This window comes from Gorilla gorilla, chromosome 10 (assembly GCF_029281585.2).
Source record: "Gorilla gorilla gorilla isolate KB3781 chromosome 10, NHGRI_mGorGor1-v2.1_pri, whole genome shotgun sequence".
Lineage (NCBI taxonomy): Eukaryota > Metazoa > Chordata > Mammalia > Primates > Hominidae > Gorilla > Gorilla gorilla.
This window is the reverse complement of record NC_073234.2, coordinates 137282570-137304874: the sequence shown is the minus strand read 5'-3', so window position 1 is coordinate 137304874 and position 22305 is coordinate 137282570. Positions and strand designations below refer to the sequence as shown.

Genomic DNA, 22305 nt, shown 5'->3' with positions numbered 1-22305 from the left:
TGGCAGAATTCATGCTGACACTGAAACAGTTCACAGCAGACAGCATCAGGTTTCAGCATTTTTTTTTTCTCTTTTTTTAAGAGAGGGTCTCACTCTGTCACCCAGGCTGGAGTGCAGTGGTGCGATCATAGCTCATTGCAGCCTCGACCTCTTGGGCTCAAGCAACCGTCCCCTTGCAGAGCTTTCAGCTTGGGATCAGGTTTGGAAAACTAGAATTCGTGAATTCAGGATTTTCTTCTGCAGTAGCTAAGCCAAGAGCCTGTTTGTCTCGAGGCTAAGAGCGAAGCGAGGCTTTCTTAAGCCCTTTAAGTCTGTCAGTTTCAGAGCCCGGGTGGACGCCTGTAAAAAGATCCCCATCAGCTAGAAAATCATGACTCTAAGGGTCAGCTGTGTGGTTTCACAAGGGCTCATTAGCAACTAAAAACTGCTTTTAAAACCCTGAAACTGTATCTCCATTTAGAGATTGCCTCTTTTTCATGTTTTTTTCCAGAAGCTCTAATATTAGCAAACACTATAGTAAGAACTATCAGTAACTGAGACTTGTTCCATTTTACTTACTTACTTACTTACTTACTTACTTATTTTGAGACAGGGTCTCATTCTGTCGCCCAGGCTGGAGTGCAGTGGCACAATCTCGCATTGCAACCTCCACCTCCTGGGTTCAAGTGATTCTCCTGCCTCAGCCTCCCAAGTAGCTGGGTGGGATTACAGGCACACACCACCACACCCAGCTAATTTTTTTTTTTTTTTGAGACAGAGTCTTACTCTGCTGCTCAGGCTGGAGTGCAGTGGCATGATCTCGGCTCACTGCAACCTCCACCTCCCGGGTTCAAGCAATTCTCCTGTCTCAGCCTCCCAAGTAGATGGGACTACAGGTGCCTGCCACCATGCCCAGCTAATTTTTGTATTTTTAGTAGAGATGGTGTTTCACCATACTGGTCAGGCTGGTCTCAAACTCCTGACCTCAGGTGACCCACCAGCCTCAGCCTCCTAAAGTGCTAGGATTACAGGCATGAGCCACTGCATCCAGCCTAATTTTTGTATTTTTAGTAGAGATAGGGTTTCACCATGTTGGCCAGGCTGGTCTCGAACACCTAACCTCAAGTGATCCTCCCGCCTCGGCCTCCCAAAGTGCTAGGATTACAGGTGTGAGCCACTGGGCCCTGCCTTATCTATTTTTGATACAAGTTCTCACCCTGTTCCCCAGGCTAGAGTGCAGTGGCATGATCATAGCTCACTGCAGCCTTTAACTCCTGGACTCAAGTGATCCTCCCACCTCAGCCTCCTGAGTGGCTGGGGACTACAGGTGCTCACTACCAGGCCCAGCTAGGTGAATGCTTTTCTGCACACCAGGGTATTTTCAAGGATGAGTCCTATGAACCCATCTGATTAGTGAGCTTCTTGAGCAAGGCCTCTGGAACCCACCTCTGCATGGTCGGGCATGAAGAACAGAGACAGTCACACCCAGCCACTGCTGATCTGTTATCCAATGGAGCCCAGCCTGAACAGAGAGCATCAGGGAGGGGACTCTGGATACTGGGCCCTGCAGGCTCGCCTCCCTGCTCTCTGCCCACACATGTGAATGGCATCTAGGGGTGCACCCAGCATGGGACTGAGACCTACAGTGTTGGGGACAGAGTTCCTACCTCTGCCCAGCTGAGCCAGATGCCTGCCAGCCTTTGCAACCCACTGCTGTTGACACACTTCCTTGAGTTAGTAAACATTGGCCTTTGTGCTTAGGATATAAGCCAGGGCAGGCTCCGGGAGTGGGGGTTTGAGTTGGCCACAGCAATCAAAGTGACAAGATGTTCCTGCTGGCCTGGAGGGGATAGGCAGGCTACACAGAGCTCTTCTCCTCCATGGGAACCTTCTGGGCCTGTGAGATCCACCCTGGGCCACCTCCACTCAAGTTTTCCCAGTTGGATATTTATTTATTTATCTGAGATGGAGTCTCACTCTGTCACCCAGGCTGGAGGGCAGTGGTGTGATCACTGCTCACTGCAATCTCTGCCTCCTTAGTTCAAGTGATCCTCCTGCCTCAGTCCGCTGAGTAGCTGGGACTACAGACGTGCACCACCATGCCCAGCTAATGTTTGTATTTTTAGTAGAAACGAGGTTTTACCATGTTGCCAGGCTGGTCTCAAACTCCTGGCCTCAAGTGATCCTCCCTCCTTGGCCTCCCAAAGTGCTGGGATTACAGGCGTGAGCCACCGCACCCGGCCCCCAGTTGGAAATTTAGACTTAAGGAGCTGAGGTGGACACTGGGGGCACACTGGGCAGGCCCAGGACAGGCAGAATAAGGAGGTGGGACCACCTCGCCTGCCTCCTGAATGGCCCAGAAAATAGAGAAAAGGAGGGAGAAGTGGTCTGCACTGGTGTAATGAGATCCAACTTCAGAATCAAATAGGCCAGGGTTTGGGGCTCTGCTCTTACCAGTTCCATGACCTGGGAGACATGTGTTCATCTCTCCAGGCCTCAGTTTCCCCATCTGATGGGGATATCAATATCTCCCATTTGTATAGAGGGCAATCTAGCAATTTAAAGTGTGGGTCCTGGAGTTAGAATAGCCTGGTTCATGTTCCAGTTCTTCCCTGCCGCTTGCTAACCTCATGGCCTAGAAATGTTCTCTGTCCCAATGAATTATAACCAACACTGAGAGTGTCCTGTGTGCCAGGTCCTGTTCCAAAGAGCATGCTTATCTCCTTTAATCCCCACCACACTATTCTTGTTCCTGTTTTACAAATGAGGCTCAAAGGGATATGGTGATTTTCCCAAGTCACACTGTATGTAACAGAGCCAGGATGCAAACCTTCTCCTACCATGCCTCTAACAGCTATGGAATACAATGCTTTTATGCAAACAGGACTTTGGGGCCAGTCTCCAAATTCCCCCTCATATTTCCTCTAGGCAAGAGTTCTGGAGCCGCCACTGCACTCCAGCCGGCCTTGGCTTCTGAGCTTTGGATTCTGGGCAGTAATGGTCACAGTCCCAGCGTCCTGGAAAAGCTTGCCCTTGGCTTCTGGCCCTGACTCTGCCTCCCACTGACTAGTGGACACGTCACTGCCCCTCTCTGGGCCTGGCAACACCATCCTGTTCAATGAGGCTGCGGCTGGATCAGAGGTCCCCAGGCCTGGAACCTTCCAGGGCTGGACTCAGCTCCCCACCCCATCCCCCAGGTAGGCCAGGAGGCCTGGGCGGGACCTGCTTGGGGTTAAATACTCCGGCCCAGCAGTCCCCAGGCCTCTAGTCCCAGTAGGAGGTTTGACTAAGATCAATCATGGTAAGTGCCATGGCCGTCTCCCCTTGGGTGGGACATCTTCAGTAACACTTCCAGAAGCACCTTGTGTTGGAGCCTCCAAGTCTCACTGTCCTTCTTTTTCTCCTTAGACGACTTACAGTGACAAAGGGGCAAAGGTAAGCAGGCGAAATGTGGGAAATGTAGGGGCCTGAGTCTAGAAGGGGGTCGGAGTGCAGGGATACTGGGGTTTCAGCAGAGAGCAGAAGAGGAAGGACTGGAGTGGATACATGACGTGCATGCCTGCACACTCAGCTTTACCCCCGGGGCTCCCCGAGACTGAGCTGGACTCAACCTCACCCTCACAACAAACTTGTATCCTGGCCGGGCATGGTGGCTCATGCCTGTAATCCCAGTGCTTTGGGAGGCCAAGGCAGGCAAATACTTGAGGTCAGGAGTTTGAGACCAGCCTGGTCAACATGAGGAAACCCCGTCTCTACTAAAAATACGAAAATTAGCCGGGCGTGGTAACGCACCCCTGTAATCCCAGCTACTCAGGAGGCTAAGGTGGGGGGGATCACTTGAACCCTAGGATCGCTTGAACCTGGGAGGCGGAGGTTGCAGTGAGCCAAGATTGCACCACTGCACTCCACTCCAGCCTGGGCAATAGAGCAAAACCCCATCTCAAAAACAAAAACCAAAACAAAACCTGTACCCCTTCTCAAATGCCTGCCAATCTCTTAATCCCATCTGGAAGTTCTTTCTAAGGTCTAACTTAAATCCATACTGCTGCAACATAAGTCTATTTCCCTGTGTGAAACCTTGGCAGGCCTCCTGAGGGGGTTTCCCCATCCAAGACACCCAGGAGCTCAACTTCCACATGAGAAACCTCTTTTGAGGCTTGGCAAGGCTGCATGGGGTTCCGCTGCTCCTAAGTTCTGTGGTTGAGGCTGGAATAAGGAGGGTGGCTAGGGGACATCACTCCACCCGCACTTTTCTAGACTCACTTTCAGGGACTCAACCTCACCTCTTCTCTCCTTCTGCAGCCTGAGAGAGGCCGATTCCTCCACTTCCACTCTGTGACCTTCTGGGTTGGCAACGCCAAGCAGGTAGAAGCCGGGGCAAGGTGCTGGAGTGAGCAGACGGCAGGGCAGAGGGCTGCCTGACAAGGGCAGGTCTCCAGCAGGGTCTGTGATTGGCCCTTGGGAGGGAGGATCAGGCCAGGGGTGGGCCAGATACTCTGAATCCTAATTACACCAGCGGGAAAGTTATCTGTCAGCAAAATGTGCAGGCAGCAGTCTATCTTCCCAGGAGGGTCTCTGCCCCTGAGGCAATAGGGCAGGCAGGCTGAGGGGGGCCAGGGGCTCTCTTGCGGAAGTCCCCCATGCTGGCCCCTTGACCCTCATGAACCCTGCTGCAACCCTGTGATTCAGGCCGCGTCATTCTACTGCAGCAAGATGGGCTTTGAACCTCTAGCCTACAAGGGCCTGGAGACCGGTTCCCGGGAGGTGGTCAGCCATGTAATCAAACAAGGGAAGGTGAGTCACCACCCGCAGGACAGCCCCCAACCCCTGCCTGGCCAACATGGTGAAACCCCATCTCTACTAAAAATAGAAAAATTAGCTGGGCATGATGGTGGGCACCTGTAATCCCAGCTACTCAGGAGGCTGAGGCAGGCAAATCGCTTGAACCCGGGAGGCAGAGGTTGCAGTGAGCCAACGTCGTGCCACTGCACTCCAGCCTGGGCGACAGAGTAAGACTCCATCTCAACAAAAAAAACAAAAAACAACAAAAACCCCAACAACAACAACAAAAACATATAATTCAGCTCCCACCGACCCCTCCGCTGGCATCTTTGTACAGCCATGCAACACGGCCCTTCCTAGTTTCGTTTCCTCCTCAGCCTGGCCCAACACTGACCCCACAGGCGCTCAGAAAACCTGGGATATCAGAGGAGAGGAATTTTAAGCAGTGCCCTGACTGATGGGGTCCCTGGAGTTCTCTCCCTGAGGGAGACCTGACCTAGCAGTTCCTCTGAGGATCCAGAGGGGGTCTGGCTGAAAGCCCCATCCCTCAGGACCAGTGTGGGAAACTAAGGCAGAGAAGGAGCTAGAACCCAGGTCCAGGAGTTCTTGTGCTCCATCAGGGGTGTCTCGGGTCGGCAGGGAGGGGCCAATGGGTGCACCTCCCCATGCCCCCCTGAGCCACTAGCCTCACCTCCTTCTCCCCGTATCTTAGATTGTGTTTGTCCTCTCCTCAGCGCTCAACCCCTGGAACAAAGGTGAGGTGCCCGGGGAGGGTGGACGCATGGCTCTGTGGGTGGGGTCTGGGTTCTGGGAGGGTGGATGCATGGCTCCGTGGGTGGGCTCTGCGTTCAGGGCCTGGATGGAGACTAAAAGCCAGGTGAGGGGACCTAGACTCTAGACTCCAGTGCCATCCCCTCCCTGCCGGCCACAGAGATGGGCGATCACCTGGTGAAACACGGTGACGGAGTGAAGGACATCGCGTTCGAGGTGGAAGATTGTGACTACATCGTGCAGGTAAGAAAGCACCTGGGTGGACTGGGAGAAGAAGGCCTCCGTCTGCCATGGGGACCCCATCAGTCAGGGCTGGAAGGACACTGCTGCATCACAGTGACAAGCCCAGATGCCACATCACAGTGACAAGCCCAGATGCCACATCACAGTGACAAGCCCAGATGCTGGTATGACACACACCTGGGCTCTGGGGGTGCCCTGTCCTCCCCCGTGTCCTCTCTCTCACTGAGCCTCAGTTTCCACAGCTGCCAGATGGGGCTAACCACAGCTGGGTTGTCAAAGGAGGAAATTAGAATTACCATTTCCTTTTTTTTTTTTTTTTTTTTTGTGAGATGGAGTTTTGCTCTTGTTGCCCAGGCTGGAGTGCAATGGCATGATCTCGGCTCACCGCAACTTCTGCCTCCTGGATTCAAGCAATTCTCCTGCCTCAGCCTCCTAAGTAGCTAGGATTACAGGCATGCGCCACCACGCCCGGCTAATTTTGTATTTTTAGTAGAGATGGGGTTTCTCCTTGTTGGTCAGGCTGGTCATTTCCTTTTTTTTCTTTTTTCATTTTCTTTTTCTTTTGTGTGTGTGTGTGTGTGTGTGTGTGTGTCAGAGTCTTGCTCTGTTGCCCAGGCTGGAGAGCAGTGGCGCAATCTTGGCTCACTGCAACCTCCACCTCCTGGGTTCAAGCGATTCTCCTGCCTCAGCCTCCCGAGTAGCTGGGATTACAGGCGCCTGCCACCATGCCCAGCTAATTTTTGTATTTTAGTAGAGATGGAGTTTTGCCATAGTGGCCAGGCTGGTCTTGAACTCCTGACCTCAAGTGATCCGCCCACCTCGGCCTCCTAAAGTGCTGGGATTACAGGCATGAGCCATTTTGCCTGGCCTCAGAATTACTGTTTCTTGAGCACAACTCTAAACCAAACACTGTACCCAACAGGCAGCCTAGAGATTCAGAGTGTGCGTTCCAGAGCCAGGCTCTCCAGGTCTGAATCTTAGCTGTGTGACTTCGGGCAAGTGACTTAATGTCTCTGTGCTTCAACGTCCTCACCTAGAGAATGGAGATGATAATAGTACTTTTGCATAATGTTGCTGTGAGGATGAACGAGGTTAGAATCTAGAACAGAGCCTGGTGCATGATATAAGCACTGTCATGCAGTCCAGTTTTGCTAAATAAATGCATGAATCTTCTTATTATTCTCATCCAACCATTCTTTTTACAGATGGTGAAATTGAGGACTAGAGAAGGGGACTGATCACAGGGGGAGTTAGCAGAGGCAGGACAGACACCCATCCCTACCTAGTTTTTCTCCCATAGCCCCAACTCTGGGCCTGAGCCTCAGTTTCCCTATTTGCCAAATGAGCATGAGTATTGGGGGTAATGGCTGAAGCTGGCTGGGGTTCCTACCTGGGGCTGGAGAAACTGGAGGGGCCTGCAGGACCACACAGAGGCCACCTGGCAGGAGCAGCAGGCAAGGGTTCTGGAAGGCTCCAGCCCTCACCAATTCCCCGATCCCATCTTCTCTGCAGAAAGCACGGGAACGGGGCGCCAAAATCGTGCGGGAGCCCTGGGTAGAGCAAGACAAGTTTGGGAAGGTGAAGTTTGCTGTGCTGCAGACGGTGAGTTCCCTTTGGTGCCCCCACCCCTCCTGCTGTCGGCACCACTGAGATGCCAGGAGCCCCGCAGCTGACTCCATCAAACCATCCCACCCATGGGCCTTGGAGCACAGACATTGTCCCTCAAGTCTGTCCCCCGTATTGCCTGGCCAGTGTACGGGGACTGCAGGAGCCACCAGCCACTCCTCCCAGGCTTCCCTTCCTCCCAGTGCAGGAGGATGACAGCAAGGGGGTGAAGGCAGGGGCTCTGAAGAAGGGAGAAGGATGGGGTCCGGGGACATCAGTTCCCACACGAGCTGTGTGACTTTGGGCATATTACTGTACCTCTCTACAACTCTGTTTAAATGAGCAAAGACTGGAACTGGAACACCTATGTGGTCTGGGACATGCGCTTAACTTTCCTGTGCCTCAGCAGTATCTTTTTGTTTTCCTCAAAAAAATTTTTTTTTTAAAGATGGAGTCTCGCTCTGTCGCCCAGGCTGGAGTGTAGTGGTGTGATCTTGGCTCTCTGCAACCTCCGCCTCCCAGGTTCAAGTGACTCTCCTGCCTCAGCCTACTGAGTAGTTGGGACCACAAGTGCGTGCCACCATGCCTGGCTAATTTTTTCTTTTTTGTATTTTTAGTGGAGATGGGGTTTCACCGTGTTAGCCAGGATGGTCTCAATCTCCTGACCTCGTGATCTGCCCACCTCAGCCTCCCAAAGTGCTGGGATTACAGGCGTGGGCCACTGTGCCCGGCCTTTTTCTTTTTTTTTATTCTTTTTTCTTTTTTCAGACGGAGTCTCTCTGTCGCCCAGGCTGGAGTGCAGTCGCGCGATCTCAGCTCACTGCAACCTCTGCCTCCTGGGCTCAAGTGATTCTTCTGTCTCAGCCTCCTGGGGATTACAGGCGTCCACCCCCACACCCGGCTAATTTTTGTGTTTTTAGTAGAGACAGGGTTTTGCCATGTTGGCCAGGCTGGTCTCGAACTCCTGACCTCAAGTGATCCACCCACCTCAGCCTCCCAAAGTGCTGGGATTACAGGCGTGAGCCACCGTGCCAGGCTGTTTTCTTCAACTTTCTTTTTTCTTTTCTTTTTTTTTTTTTTTGAGATGGAGTCTCGCTCTGTCGCCCAGGCTGGAGTGCAGTGGCACGATCTCGGCTCACTGCAAGCGCTGCCTTCCGGGTTCATGCCATTCTCCTGCCTCAGCCTCCCGAGTAGCTGGGACTACAGGCGCCCACCACCACGCCTGGCTAAATTTTGTATTTTTAGTACAGGTTTCACCGTGTTATCCAGGATGGTCTTGATCTCCTGACCTTGTGATCCGCCTGCCTCGGCCTCCCAAAGTGCTGGGATTATAAGTGTGAGCCACCGTGCCCCGCCTCTTCAACTTTTATTATAGGTTCTGGGGTATATGTGCTGGATGTTCAAGTTTGTTACATAGGTAAACGCATGCGTGGTGGTTTGCTACACAGATCATCCCATCACCTAGGTATTAAGCCCAGCATCTATTAACTACTCTTCTTGGTGCACTCCCTCCCCGACCTCCCCCATCTGACAGGCCCTAGTGTCTGTTGTTCCCCGTGATGTGTCCATCTTTTCTCATCATTTAGCTCTCACTTCTAAGTGAGAACATACAGTGTTTGGTTTTCTGTTCCTGCGTTAGTTTGCTGAGGATGACGGCTTCCAGCTCCATCCATGTCCCTGTAAAGGACATGATCTCGTTCCTTTTTATGGCTGCAAGCCTCAGTATCTTCAACTATGACTCCTCATAGGGTCATCGTAAGGATCCAGTGAGAGCTGGGCGCAGTGGCTCACGCCCATAATCCCAGCACTGTAGGAGGCTGAGGCGGGCGAATCACTTGAGGTCAGAAGTTAGCCTGGCCAACATGGTGAAACCCCACCTCTACTAAAAAAAAATACAAAAATTAGCCAGGCATGGTGGTGTGCACCTGTAGTCCCAGCTACTTGGGAGGCTGAGGTGGGAGAATCGCTTGAACCCAGGAGGCAGAGGTTGCAGTGAGCCAAGATTGCACCTCTGCACTCCAGCCTGGGCGACAGAACAAGACTCCCTCTCAAAAAAAAAAAAAAAAAAAAAAAAAAAGGATCCAATGAGGTCATTTGTGTATAGCACTTAGAACAGTGCCTGGCACATTAGACACTCAGCAAAGATGACCAATTCTGTTTAGCACCCGTGTTACTGTAATACAGAGACAATCATAGCTCTTACCTCCTTGAGATTAAATTCAACATAAAGGGCTGGGCACGGTGGCTCACACCTATAATCCCAGCAGTTTGGGAGGCTGAGGAAGGAGGATCACTTGAGGCCAGGAGTTCGAGACCAGCATGGGCAAGATAGGGAGACCCCCATCTCTACAAAAATTAGAAATACAAATAAAAAATAAATAGGCCAGATGCAGTGGCTCACACCTGTAATCTCAGCAATTTGGGAGGCCAAGGCAAGAGGACTGCTTGAGCCCAGGAATTTGAGACCAGCCTGCACAACAAAGTGAGACCCCATCTCTACGAAAAAATTAAAAATTGGCCAGGCATGATGGAGCATGCCTGTGGTCCCACCTACATGGGAGGCTGAGGTGGGAGGATTGCTTGAGTCCAGGAGTTAGAGGCTGCAGTGAGCTGTTATCACACCACTGCACTTCAGCCTGGTTGACAGAGTGAGACTCTGTCTCAAAAATAAATGAATAACAATGTTTTAAAAGTTAAAAAATTAAATTAAACATAAAAATGGTTAAAGTGTGCCTGTAATCCCATCACTTTGTGAGGCCGAGGCAGGTGGATCACCTGAGGTCGGGAGTTCGAGACCAGCCTGGCCAACGTGGCAAAACCCTGTCTTTACTAAATATACAAAAATTAGCTGGGCATGACAGGCGCCTGTAATCCCAGCTACTCGGGAGGCTGAGGCAGAAGAATCACTTGAACCCGGGAGACAGAGGTTGCAGTGAGCCAAGGTTGTGCCACTGTACTCCAGCCTGGGCGACAGAGCGAGACTCCATCTCAAATAAATAAATAAAAATTTTAAAAAATAAAAGTTAAAAAATTAAATTAAACATAAAAATGGTTAAAGTGTGCCTGTAATCCCAGCACTTTGGGAGGCCAAGGTGGGTGGATCACTTGAGGTCAGGAGTTCAAGACCAGCCTGGCCAAAATGGTAAAACCCCATGTCACTAAGTAAAACAACCCAAAAATTAGCCAGGTGTGGGGCTGGGCACGGTGGCTCATGCTTGTAATCCCAGCACTTTGGGAGGCCAAGGGGGCGGATCACCTGAGGTTGGGAGTTTGAGACCAGCCTGACCAACATGGAGAAACCCCATCTCTACTAAAAATACAAAATTGGCTGGACGTTGTGGTGCATGCCTGTAATCCCAGCTACTCAGGAGGCTGAGGCAGGAGAATCGCTTGAACCCGGGAGGCAGACGTTGTGGTGAGCCAAGATTGCACCATTGCACTCCAGCCTGGGCAACAAGAGCGGAGCTCTGTCTCAAAAAAAAAAAAAAAAAAAAAAAAAAAATTAGCCAGGTGTGGTGGCACGTGCTTGTAGTCCCAGCTATTTGGGAGGTTGAGGCAGGAGAATCGCTTGAACCTGGGAGGCGGAGGTTGCAGAGAGCCAAGATCACACCACTACACTCTAGCCTGGCCAACAAGCAAGACTCCGTCTCAAAAAAAAAAAAAAAAAAAAAAAAAGGCTAGGCACAGTGGCTCATGCCTGTAATCCCGGCACTTTGGGACGTTGAGGTGGGCCCGGCATGGTGGTGCACGCCTATAATCCCAGCTACTCAGGAGGCTGAGGCAGGAGAATGGCTTGAACCCAGGAGATGGAGGTTGCAGTAAGCCGAGATCGTGCCAATGCACTCCAGCCTGAGTGACAGAGTGAGACTCCGCCTTAAAAAAAAAAAAAAAAAAAAGATGGTTAAAGTGGCTGACAGAACTCTTCAGTATAATTTTTTTTTTTTTGAGACGGAGTCTCATTCTGTCGCCCAGGCTGGAGTGTAGTGGCGCGATCTCTGCTCACTGCAAGCTCTGCCTCCTGGGTTCATGCCATTCTCCTGTCTCAGCCTCCCAAGTAGCTGGGACTACGGGCACCCGCCACCACACCCGGCTAATTTTTTGTATTTTTTAGTAGAGACAGGATTTCACCGTGTTCGCCAGGATGGTCTCGATCTCCTGACTTCATGATCCACCCGCCTTGGCCTCCCAAAGTGCTGGGATTACAGGCCTGAGCCACCGCGCCAGGCTGCTCTTCAGTATAATTTAATCCAATGCCCTCCTGCGTTCTTCATCTAGTTGACCTACTGAAATAAATGAAGTAGGTGCTTCACTGAGTACCTCCCCTGTGCCAGGCACTGAGCTTGGCGCTGGGTACACCATGATGAGCAAAACAGTGTCCCCGCCCTCACGGAAACTCTCAAACAAGTGACAGATTGCAATTCATTTCAGAAAGGAGAAGTGACTTACCCAAGATCACGCATCTGGTTAGGGTCAGATGCAGGTTGGAACCCGGGGCTACGTTAGCGCTATGAAATGTGCTCTGTCCTCGGCGGGGATGGGTGCCCAGGGGCCGAGCCAGGCTGTTTTCCACCCATAGTATGGGGACACCACACACACCCTGGTGGAGAAGATGAACTACATCGGCCAATTCTTGCCTGGATATGAGGCCCCAGCGTTCATGGACCCCCTACTTCCTAAACTGTGAGTGTCCCTCAGGGCAGAGGTGGGTGGAAAGCCCTGAGGGACTGGGAAAAGTAATGCCCCTTCCTGCATGTCCACTGTGCATGTGTGTTGGGGCAGAATGGAGCGGGCTAGGGAATTCCTGGAAGTCCTCAGGGGTGCTTGAAGAGGTGGCACAGAGGCTGAGACCATGGCCTCTGCAACCAAACTTCCCCCGGTTCAAATCCCAGCTCTGTTACTTCACAGCCATTTCACCCTGAGCAAGTCGCTTCATCTCTCTAGGCCTCAGTTTCTTCATCTGTAAAATGGGGACTGTAATAGTATATGAGTTGACAAAATAAAATGTCCGGCCCATTAGTAAATGCTACGTAAGTGTGAGTCCAGGCGCAGTGGCTCATACCTATAATCCCAGCACTTTGGGAGTCTGAAGCAGGAGGTTCACTTGAGCCCCAGAGTTTTAGACCAACCTGGGCAAAAAAAGAGTCTCTCTTTTTGTAGAGACTCCATCTCTACAAAAAAATAAAACTCCAAAAACAGAAGTGTGAGCTATTATTATTATTGAGGGGTCATGGAGAAGGGAGCAATCTGCGGGGTAGCCACCTTCTCACCCCCATCTTCTTCCCTTCCCAGGCCCAAATGCAGTCTGGAGATGATCGACCACATTGTGGGAAACCAGCCTGATCAGGAGATGGTGTCCGCCTCCGAATGGTGAGACCCTGGCCCTCTCCCTCTGCGTGAAGATGACGGGTCCTCACGGTGGACTGGCCCACTCCCTGGTCCTTGCACTAACATGGAAAATACAACTGGGTGCAGTGGCTCACACCTGTAATCCCAGCATTCTGGGAAGCCGAGGTGGGAGGATCACTTGAGGTCAGGAGTTCAACACCAGCCTGACCAATATGGAGAAACCCCGTCTCTACTAAAAATATAAAAACTCAGTGGGCGAGGTGTTGGGCCCCTGTAATTCCAGTTACTCAAGAGGCTGAGGCAAGAGAATCGCTTGAACCCGGGAGGTGGAGGTTGGGCGACAGAGTGAGACTCCAGCCTGGGAAACAGAGCAAGATTTTGTCTCCAATAAACAAATAAAATAAAATAGACCGGGCGCGGTTGCTCACGCCTGTAATCCCAGCACTTTGGGAGGCGGAGGCGGGTGGATCACCTGAGGTCAGGAGTTCAAGACCAGCCTGACTAACATGGCGAAACACCGTCTCTACTAAAAATACAAAAATTAGCTGGGTGTGGCGGTGTGTGCCTGTAATCCCAGCTACTTGGGAAGCTGAGACAGGAGAATCGCTTGAACCAGGAAGGCGGAGGTTGCAGTGAGCTGAGATTACGCCACTGCACTCCAGCCTGGGTGAGAGAGAGAGACTTTGTCTCAAAATAACAATAATAATAATAATAATAATAATAATAATAATAAAGTAAAATAAAATAAAAGTGGAAAATACAGCACAAGATGTTGGGAGTTAGCCTGAGGCCACTGATGCATTTATTCACTGTAAAACTGTCAACATGGAGACCAGTGGACTTGAGGCCCAAAGCGACCCACAGGCCCTCCTTCTGAGGAACCCTGGGGACATCACAGTCCAGGGAGGCTTGGAGGAAGGTTGCCACCACCCAGAGAGCCCCCTGTCCAAATTCCAAGCAAGGGCCTTTTTCTCAAAGCACTTTACTTCCATCTGTGGGAGCCTTGCCGTCCTGTATGTATTTCGTTCCAAGACACTTCCGCCTGAAGGAAAAGTGTCATCATAAAGGTACAAATCTAGGCTGGGCGTGGTGGCCCATATTTGGAATCTTAGTACTTTGGAGGCCCAGGCAGGTGGATGGCTTGAACCCAGGAGTTCAAGACAGCCTGGGCAACATAGAGAGACCCCATCTCTACAAAAAATACGGCCGGGCACAGTGGCTCATGCCTGTAATCCCAGCACTTTGGGAGGCCAAGGCGGGTGGATCACCTGAGGTTAGGAGTTCGAGACCAGCCTGACCAACACAGTGAAACACTGTCTCTACTAAATACAAAAAATTAGTTGGGCATGGTGGTGCATGCCTGTAATCCCAGCTACTTGGGAGGCTGAGGCAGGAGAATCGCCTGGACCCAGGAAGTGGCAGCTGCAGCGAGCCGAGATTGCGTCACTGCATTCCAGCCTGGGCGAAAAGAGCGAAACTCCATCTCAAAAAACAAAAAATAAAAATACCCCAAAATTATCCGGGTGTGGTAGCACATGCCTGTAGTCCCAGCTACTTGGGAAGCTGAGGTGGGAGGAGCAATTGAGCCTGGAGATTGAGGCTGCAGTGAGCCAAGATTACACCACTGCACTCCAGCCTGGGCAAGAGTGAGACTCTGTCTCGAGCAACAACAACAACAAAAAGATCTAAATCTCTGATGGGTGTAATGGCAGTGGCATCTCCTTTCTGGAGCCTGCTCAGGGACAGATTCTGGAAGGTGGAAATGGGGTGATGGAGGCCGTCCCTGGAGGCGCTCAGAGCATTATGTGTTCCACCGCCCGCCCTACAGGTACCTGAAAAACCTGCAGTTCCACCGCTTCTGGTCCGTGGATGACACGCAGGTGCACACGGAATATAGCTCTCTGCGATCCATCGTGGTGGCCAACTATGAAGAGTCCATCAAGATGCCCATCAATGAGCCGGCGCCTGGCAAGAAGAAGTCCCAGATCCAGGTGAGGCCGCCCCTGGCTGGGGGAGAGGGGAGCAGGGAAGAGGTCTGGGGGTTCTTGTAGGGTCAGGGATGTGGGTGATGGGGCAAATGACAGTGGTCTCCTTGTTTCCCTCCCCCAGGAATATGTGGACTATAACGGGGGCGCTGGGGTCCAGCACATTGCTCTCAAGACCGAAGACATCATCACAGCGGTTAGAACCCCCTTCCCTGTCTGAATTCCTCTCTCATTCAGAGCCAGGGACGGTCTCTGCAAAATTGAGAGGGCGGGTGGCGGCAGTCCTGGGCCCGTTTCTCTGGGCTGGGAGACTGACAGGACTCCCTCACTGCTTCTTGCAACTCATGGGCAGGCACAGCCACACCCACCCCAGAGAGTTCAGTCTCCACAGAACCCCTGGGCTTTGGAGGTAGCAGGCGCCAGGGTATCAGGAAGCCTGGGTGACGGTCCCGGTTCTGCCAGTGGCTTGCTCTGTGTCTCTGGGAGATTCAGTGCTGTCTCTGGACTTTAGTTGCCTTACCTTAAAAATCAGGAAATTAGGGCCGGGCACAGTGGCTCACACCTGTAATCCCAGCACTTTGGGTGGCCAAGGCAGGGGGATCACCTGAGGTCAGGAGTTTGAGACCAGCCTGGCCAACATGGTGAAACCCCATCTCTACTAAAAATACAAAAATTATCTGGGCGTGGTTGCGGGCACCTGTAATCCTAGCTTCTCAGGAGGCTGAGGCAAGAGAAGTGCTTGAACTCAGGAGGTAGAGGTTGCAGTGAGCCAAGGTCACACCACTGTACCCCAGCCTGGGCGACAAGAGTGAAATTCTGCTTTAGAAAAAAATAATAGCAATAAATATAGGAAATTAGGACTGGGCACAGTGGCTTATGCCTGTAGTCCCAACTACACGGGAGGCCAAAGCAGAAGGATTGTTTGAGCCCGTAAGTTAGAGATCAGCCTGGCAAACAGTGGCACCCTGTCTCTGCAAAAAGTAAACAAAAGTAAACAAAATTAACCAGGCTTGGTGGTTCATGCCTGTAGTCCTAGCTACTTGGGAGGCTGAAGCAGGAGGATCCATTTAGCCAAGGATTTCAAGGCTGCAGTTAGCTATGATTGAGCCACTTTTCTCCAGCCTAGGTGACAGAGAGTGAGGCCCTATCTCCCCGCAACCTCAAAAAAGAAATGTTTTTTTAAAATGAGGAAATTAAGGTTGGGCATGGTGGCTCATGCCTATAACAGTTTCTGCCCTTGTGGAGCAATAAACAAAATAAGTAAAATATAAATGCTAGATGGTAGAGAGCACCCAGAAAGAAAGTAAAGCAGGGAATTGGGACAGCAAGGGTGAATGGCATTGCACATTTAAACTGGGGGGTCAGACACTTTGGGAGGCCGAGGCAGGAGGACTGCTTGAGCTCAGAAGTTTGAGACCAACGTGGGCAACATAGTAAGACCCCATCCTTTTTTTTTTTTTTTTTGAGACGGAGGCTGGCTCTGTCGCCCAGGCTGGAGTGCAGTGGCGCGATCTCGGCTCACTGCAGCTCTGCCTCCTGGGTTCACGCCATTCTCCTGCCTCAGCCTCCCAAGTAGCTGGGACTACAGGCGCCCGCCACCGCGCCCGGCTAATGTTTTTTTTTGTATTTTTAGTAGAGACGGGGTCTCACTGTGTTAGCCAGGATGGTCTCGATCTCCTGATCTTGTGATCTGTCCACCTCGGCCTCCCAAAGTGCTGGGATTACGGGCGTGAGCCACCGCGCCCGGCCATAAGACCTCATCTTTACAAAAAATCAAAAAATTAGCCAGGTGTGGTGGTGCACACCTGTGGTTCTAGTTACCCAGAAGTCTGAAGTAGGAGGATCAGCTGAGCCTGGGGAGGTTGAAGCTGCAGTGAGCTATGATCATGCCACTGCACTGCAGCCTGGGTGACAGAACAAAGACCCTGTCTCTCAAATCTCTCAAATATATGTGTGTGTGTGTGTGTGTGTATGTATATGTGTGTGTATGTGTGTGTGTATATATATATATATACATATATACATATATATATATATATATCCTTCTTTTTTGAGATGGAGTCTTGCTTTATCTTCCAGGCTGGAGTGCAGTGGTGCGATTTTGGCTCACTGCAACCTCCACCTCCTGGGTTCAAGCGATTCTCCTGCCTCAGCCTCCCAAGTAGCTGGGATTACAGGTGCATGACACCAGGCCTGGATAACTTTTTTTTGTATTTTTATTTTTATTTTTTATTTATTTCATTTTATTTTGAGACAGACTCTCACTCTGTTGCTCAGGCTAGATTGCAGTGACGCGATCTCGGCTCACTGCAAGCTCTGCCTCCCAGGTTTACGCCATTCTCCTGCCTCAGCCTCCCAAGTAGCTGGGACTACACGCTCCCACCACCACGCCCCGCTAATTTTTTTTTTATATTTTTAGTAGGGGTTTCACTGTGTTAGCCAGGATGGTCTTGATCTCCTAACCTCGTGATCACCCATCTTGGCCTCCCAATGTGCTGGGATTACAGGCGTGAGCCACCTCGCCCGGCCTTTTTTTTGTATTTTTAGTAGAGACAGGATTTTGCCATGTTGGTCAGGCTGGTCTCCAACTCCTGACTTCAAGTGATCTGCCCGCCTCAGCCTCCAAAAGTGCTGGGCTTACAGGCGTGAGCCACCGCACTCGGCCTAATAGAGCCTTAATCGTTTGATGCCTCAGTTTCCCCAGCTATGAAATGGGAGAATAGTCCTTCAGCTGCCTCAAAAGATTGCTGCATGGACATAATGAGGGAATACATAGAAAGTGCTCAGGCCAGGCGCAGTGGCTCAAGCCTGTAATCCCAGCACTTTGGGAGGCCGAGGTAGGTGGATCACCTGAGGTCAGGAGTTCGAGACCAACCTGGCTAACATGGTGAAACCCCATCTCTACTAAAAATACATAGCCGAGCGTGATGGTAGGCACCTGTAATCCCAGCTACTCAGGAGGCTGAAGCAGGAGAATCGCTTGAACCGGGAGGCAGAGGTTGCAGTGAGCTAAGATCGTGCCACTGCACTCCAGCCTGGGCAACAGAGACTCCATCTCAAAAAAGAAAAAGGAAAAAAGAAAGTGCAGGCACATGGTGAGTGTTCTATAAATCTAGCAGTTGTTGTTCTAACGGGGCCCATGACAGAGAAGAAAGAGGAAGAGGCCACACAGCATCCTGGCAGTTGAGGGGAGCTAGGATAGGGACCCTGCCTCCTGATGACCCAGCACCTCCGCCTGGCTAGGGGAGTTGAACTTGGAGGCCGAAGGCTGACCTCAACTTTGCTCTGAAACAGATTCGCCACTTAAGAGAGAGAGGCTTGGAGTTCTTATCTGTTCCCTCCACGTACTACAAACAACTGCGGGAGAAGCTGAAGACGGCCAAGATCAAGGTGAAGGAGAACATTGATGCCCTGGAGGTGAGGCCCAGGCAGGATCCGCAGCCTTGTGGGGAGTATGAGCTCTGCGTTCCATCTTTTCACAAATATTGTCTCAGCCCGGAGGGGAGCCCAGACCAAGTCCCTGCTGGCAAGGGACATTTATTCTAGGGTCTATGTGGGAGGAGGAGACAGATGACAAACAAATAAACAATAAAAGCACGGTCAGAGATAGTCAGTGCAGGAAGTTCAAACAGGCAGCCTGGGTCTGCTTTACAGAGAGTGGTCAGGGAGGGCCTCTCTGAGGAGGTGACATTTGAGTGAAGTCTAGATCATGAGCGGGAGCTGGCCATGTGAACAGTGGGAAGAAAGGCATTCCTGGCAGAGGGATCAGCAAGGGCCGAGGTAGGAGCATGCCCCGAGCGTCTGAGGAACAGAAAGAATAGGCTAGAGTGGATGGGAGGCTGTTTTTGAGCAATGACCTAGGTCAGACAGGTAAGCAAGAGCCAGTTCCTCTTGTGAGCTATTATTCAGGAGTCTGGATTTTGTTCTTTTGTGACCAGAAACCACTGGAGGGTTTTTTGGTTTGGTTTTAGCAGTATTATTGACATATGTCACATAACACGTCATTTTTTTAAGGTGTACAATTCTGTGATTTCTAGCTATTTGCTATGTTGTGCAACTATCATCAAAATCCATTTTAGGACTGGGTGTGGTGGTTCATGCTTGTAATCTCAGTACTTTGGGAGGCCAAGGTGGGCGGATCATGAGGTCAGGAGTTTGAGACCAGCCTGATCAACATGGTGAAACCCTGCCTCTACTAAAAATTAGCCAGGCGTGGTGACACATGCCTGTAATCCCAGATACTCAGGAGGCTGAGGCAGGAGAATCGCTTGAACCCGGGAGGCGGAGGTTACAGTGAGCCAAGATCGCACCACTACATTCCAGCCTGGGCGACAGAGTGAGACTCTGTCCCAAAAAAAAAAAAAAAAAAAAAAAAAGATCCATTTTAGGACTAGGTATGGTGGTGCATGCCTGTAATCCCAGCACTTTGGGAGGCCAAGGCAGGTGGATCACTTGAGGTCAGGAGTTTGAGATCAGCCTGGTCAATATGGTGAAACCCCCGTCTCTACAAAAAGAAAAAAAAAATTAGCTGTGCGTGGTGATCTGTGTCTGTGGTCCCAGCTACTGGGGAGGCTGAAGTGGGAGAATCACTTCAACCCAGGAGGTAGAGGCTACAGTGAGCCATCATCAGGCCACTGCACTCCAGCCTGGGTGATACCCTGTCTAAAAGAAAAACAAAAACAGTTAGGCCAGACACAGTGGCTCACATCTATAATCCCAGCATTTTGGGAGGTTGAAGTGAGAGGATTGCTTGAGGCCAGGAGTTTAAGACCAGCCTGAGAAACACAGGGAGACCCTGTATCTACAAAAAAACAGTTTTAGAAAATTAGCTGGGCATGGTGGTTCGTGCCTGTAGTCCCAGCTACTCAGGAGGCTGAGGTGAGAGGATCACTTGAGGCCAGGAGGTCAAAGCTGCAGTGAGCCATGATCAGGCTACTGCATTCCAGCCTGGGCAAAAAATCAATTTTAGAACATTTTTGTTACCCCAAAAAGAAACCTTGAGCCTCTTAGCTAGCACCTCCCAACCCCTCTGTTCCCTTCCCCCCCTCCCACCCCAGCCCTAGGCACCATTAATCTACCTTTAGTCTCTATAGATTTGCCTATTCTGGACATTTCATCAAAAGGAATCACAAAGTCCGGGCGCGGTGGCTCATGCCTGTAATCCCAGCACTTTGGGAGGCTGAGGTGGGCGGATCAAGAGGTCAGGAGTTCAAGACCAGCCTGGCCAACATGGTGAAACCCTGTCTCTACTAAAAATACAAAAATTAGCTGGGCGTGGTAGCAGGTGCCTGTAATCCCAGCTACTGGGGAGCCTGAGGCAGGAGAATTGCTTGAACCCAGGGAGGGGGAGGTTGCAATGAGCTGAGATCGCGCCATTGCACTCCAGCCTGGGCGACAGAGTAAAACTCCATCTCGGAAAAAAAAAAAAAAAGGAATCACAAAATAGGCCTGTTGTGAGCAGCTTCTTTCCCATAGCATGTGCTCAAGGTTCATCTGCGTGGGGTGTGTGTCAGTGCTTCGTTCCTTTTTGTGGCTGAAAAATATCCCATTGTATAGATAGACACACATTGTTTATCTATTCCTTGTTGATAGATATTTGGGTTGTTTCCACTTTTGGGGTGTTATACATAATGCTACTGTGAACATCTATGTACAAGGCTCTGTGTGGACGTGTTTTCAATGCACTTTGGTATATATCTAGGAGTAGCTAGGTCACATGGTAATTCCATGTTCCCTTTTGTTTGTTTAGAGACGGAGTCTTGCTTTGTTTCCCAGGCTGGGGTGCAATGGTGCGATCTTGGCCCATTGCAACCTCCAGCCTCCTGGGTTCAAGCAATTCTCCTGCCTCAGCCTCCCCAGTAGCTGGGATTATAGGCGCCCGCCACCACGCCCAGCTAATTTTTTTTTTTTTTTTTTGAGACAGAGTCTTGCTCTGTTGCCCAGGCTGGAGAGCAGTGGCCGATCTTGGCTCACTGCAACCTCCACTTCCCGGGTTCAAGCGATTCTCCTGCCTCAGCCTCCTGAGTAGCTGGGATCACAGGCGTGTGCCACCATGCCCAGCCAATTTTTTTTTATTTTTATTTTTAGTAGAGATGGGGTTTCACCATGTTGGCCAGGCTGGTCTCGAACTCCTGACCTCGGGTGATTCACTCACCTCATCCTCCCAGAGTGCTGGGATTACAGGCGTGAGCCACCTTGCCCAGCCTAATTTTTGTATTTTTTTTTTTGTAGTGACTGGGTTTCCCCATGTTGGCCAGGCTGGTCTCGAACTGAGCTCAGGTGATCCACCTGCCTCGGCCTCCCAAAGTGAGCCACCATGCCCGGCCACCCTTTTTTTTTTAATCCGTATTTTAAGGAAGCAACACTATATGTTTAACTTTTTGAGAAGCTGCCAGACTGTTTTCCAAAGTGGTTGCACCATTTTACAGTCCCATCAGCAGTACATGAGGGTTCCGATTTCCACTGGAGGATTTTAAACAGGGGAATGACATGATCCGATTTTTAAGATCCCGCAGCAGGTCATGGTGGCTCACGCCTGTAATCCCAACACTTTGGGAGGTCGAGGTGGGTGGATCACCTGAGGTCAGGAGTTCGAGACCAGCCTGACCAATATCGTGAAACCCCGTCTTACTAAAAATACAAAAATTAGCCGGGCATGGTAGCCTGCGCCTGTAGTCCCAGCTACTCGGGAGGCTGAGACAGGAGAATCGCTTGAACCCGGGAGGCGGAGGTTTCAGTGAGCCAAGATTGCGCCACCGCACTCCAGCCTGGGTAACAGCGCAAGGCTCCGTCTCAAAAAAGAAAAAAAAAGTGTCCTGATAATGTCTGCGGGGAGGATGGATTGTAAGGATACAAGCTTAGAAGCAGGCAGCAGTCTTGAATGGTGCCTTAGGAAGTGTAGTAGGGGGATGGTAATAGGACAGTTTGGGGATATATTTGGAGGTGGCTGGAACTGCCAGAAAAAGAGGTCATTTCCAGACTTTTGGGGTGCAGGAGCCCCTGTGGACTTTCCAAGGATCTCACCGTGCCAGCCTCCCCTAGCAGAGCCCCCTGTCTCCCACCTAGGAGCTGAAAATCCTGGTGGACTACGACGAGAAAGGCTACCTCCTGCAGATCTTCACCAAACCGGTGCAGGACCGGCCCACGCTCTTCCTGGAAGTCATCCAGCGCCACAACCACCAGGTACTGCTTGTCCCCGGCAGGCCCGAGGGGACAGGCAGCTAGCACACTCGGTTTTCTGGGTCCTTGGCTCATCTCCTCTCTGTCCCGCAACAGGGTTTTGGAGCCGGCAACTTCAACTCACTGTTCAAGGCTTTCGAGGAGGAGCAGAACCTGCGGGGCAACCTCACCAACATGGAGACCAATGGGGTGGTGCCCGGCGTGTAAGCCCCGCCCACCGCCCACTCCACGGAGGCCACAGCCACGCAGCCACGCCCCCTGATTCTGGAACTCGCCCAACTTCCCTACTGGCTGCTCCCCTTGGGTCCCGCCCACCAGCGGACTCGGCCCCCAAGGCTCCGCCCACACTGACCACGCCCCTCGGCGGGGCAGCCCTCTGCTCCAGCCCTCCCGATTAAAGCGTGCCCCGGTCCAA

General features: G+C 51.3%; 1 protein-coding gene and 1 long non-coding RNA gene across 3 annotated transcripts in view; one reads left to right on the top strand and one right to left on the bottom strand.

Annotated features, from left to right (window-relative positions):
• Positions 1-6956, bottom strand: part of LOC129525899 (uncharacterized) — a 26127-nt gene extending 19171 nt beyond the window's left edge. The window contains exons 1-2 of one of the 2 annotated variants that reach the window (XR_010129439.1): positions 5707-6956; positions 5453-5616 (exon numbers count right to left, since the gene is read on the bottom strand). This is a non-coding gene — a long non-coding RNA (uncharacterized lncRNA). The remainder of the gene's footprint in view (positions 1-5452; positions 5617-5706) is intronic. The other variant, XR_008670442.2, reaches the window with a different exon arrangement.
• On the top strand, positions 3078-22305 carry HPD (4-hydroxyphenylpyruvate dioxygenase). Its single transcript, XM_055358226.1, has 14 exons — positions 3078-3280; positions 3388-3414; positions 4282-4344; positions 4669-4773; positions 5474-5516; positions 5693-5775; positions 7288-7377; positions 11957-12060; positions 12670-12747; positions 14555-14717; positions 14836-14907; positions 18006-18128; positions 21777-21893; positions 21987-22305. Exons 1-14 carry the CDS (start codon positions 3278-3280, stop codon positions 22095-22097), a joined length of 1182 nt encoding a protein of 393 aa, XP_055214201.1. The 5' UTR covers positions 3078-3277; the 3' UTR covers positions 22098-22305.

Coding starts and splice junctions, on each gene's coding strand:
- HPD (XM_055358226.1), top strand. Junction 12,061..12,669: donor GACCCCCTACTTCCTAAACT/GTGAGTGTCCCT, acceptor TTCCCTTCCCAG/GCCCAAATGCAGTCTGGAGA. Junction 18,129..21,776: donor AGAACATTGATGCCCTGGAG/GTGAGGCCCAGG, acceptor TCTCCCACCTAG/GAGCTGAAAATCCTGGTGGA.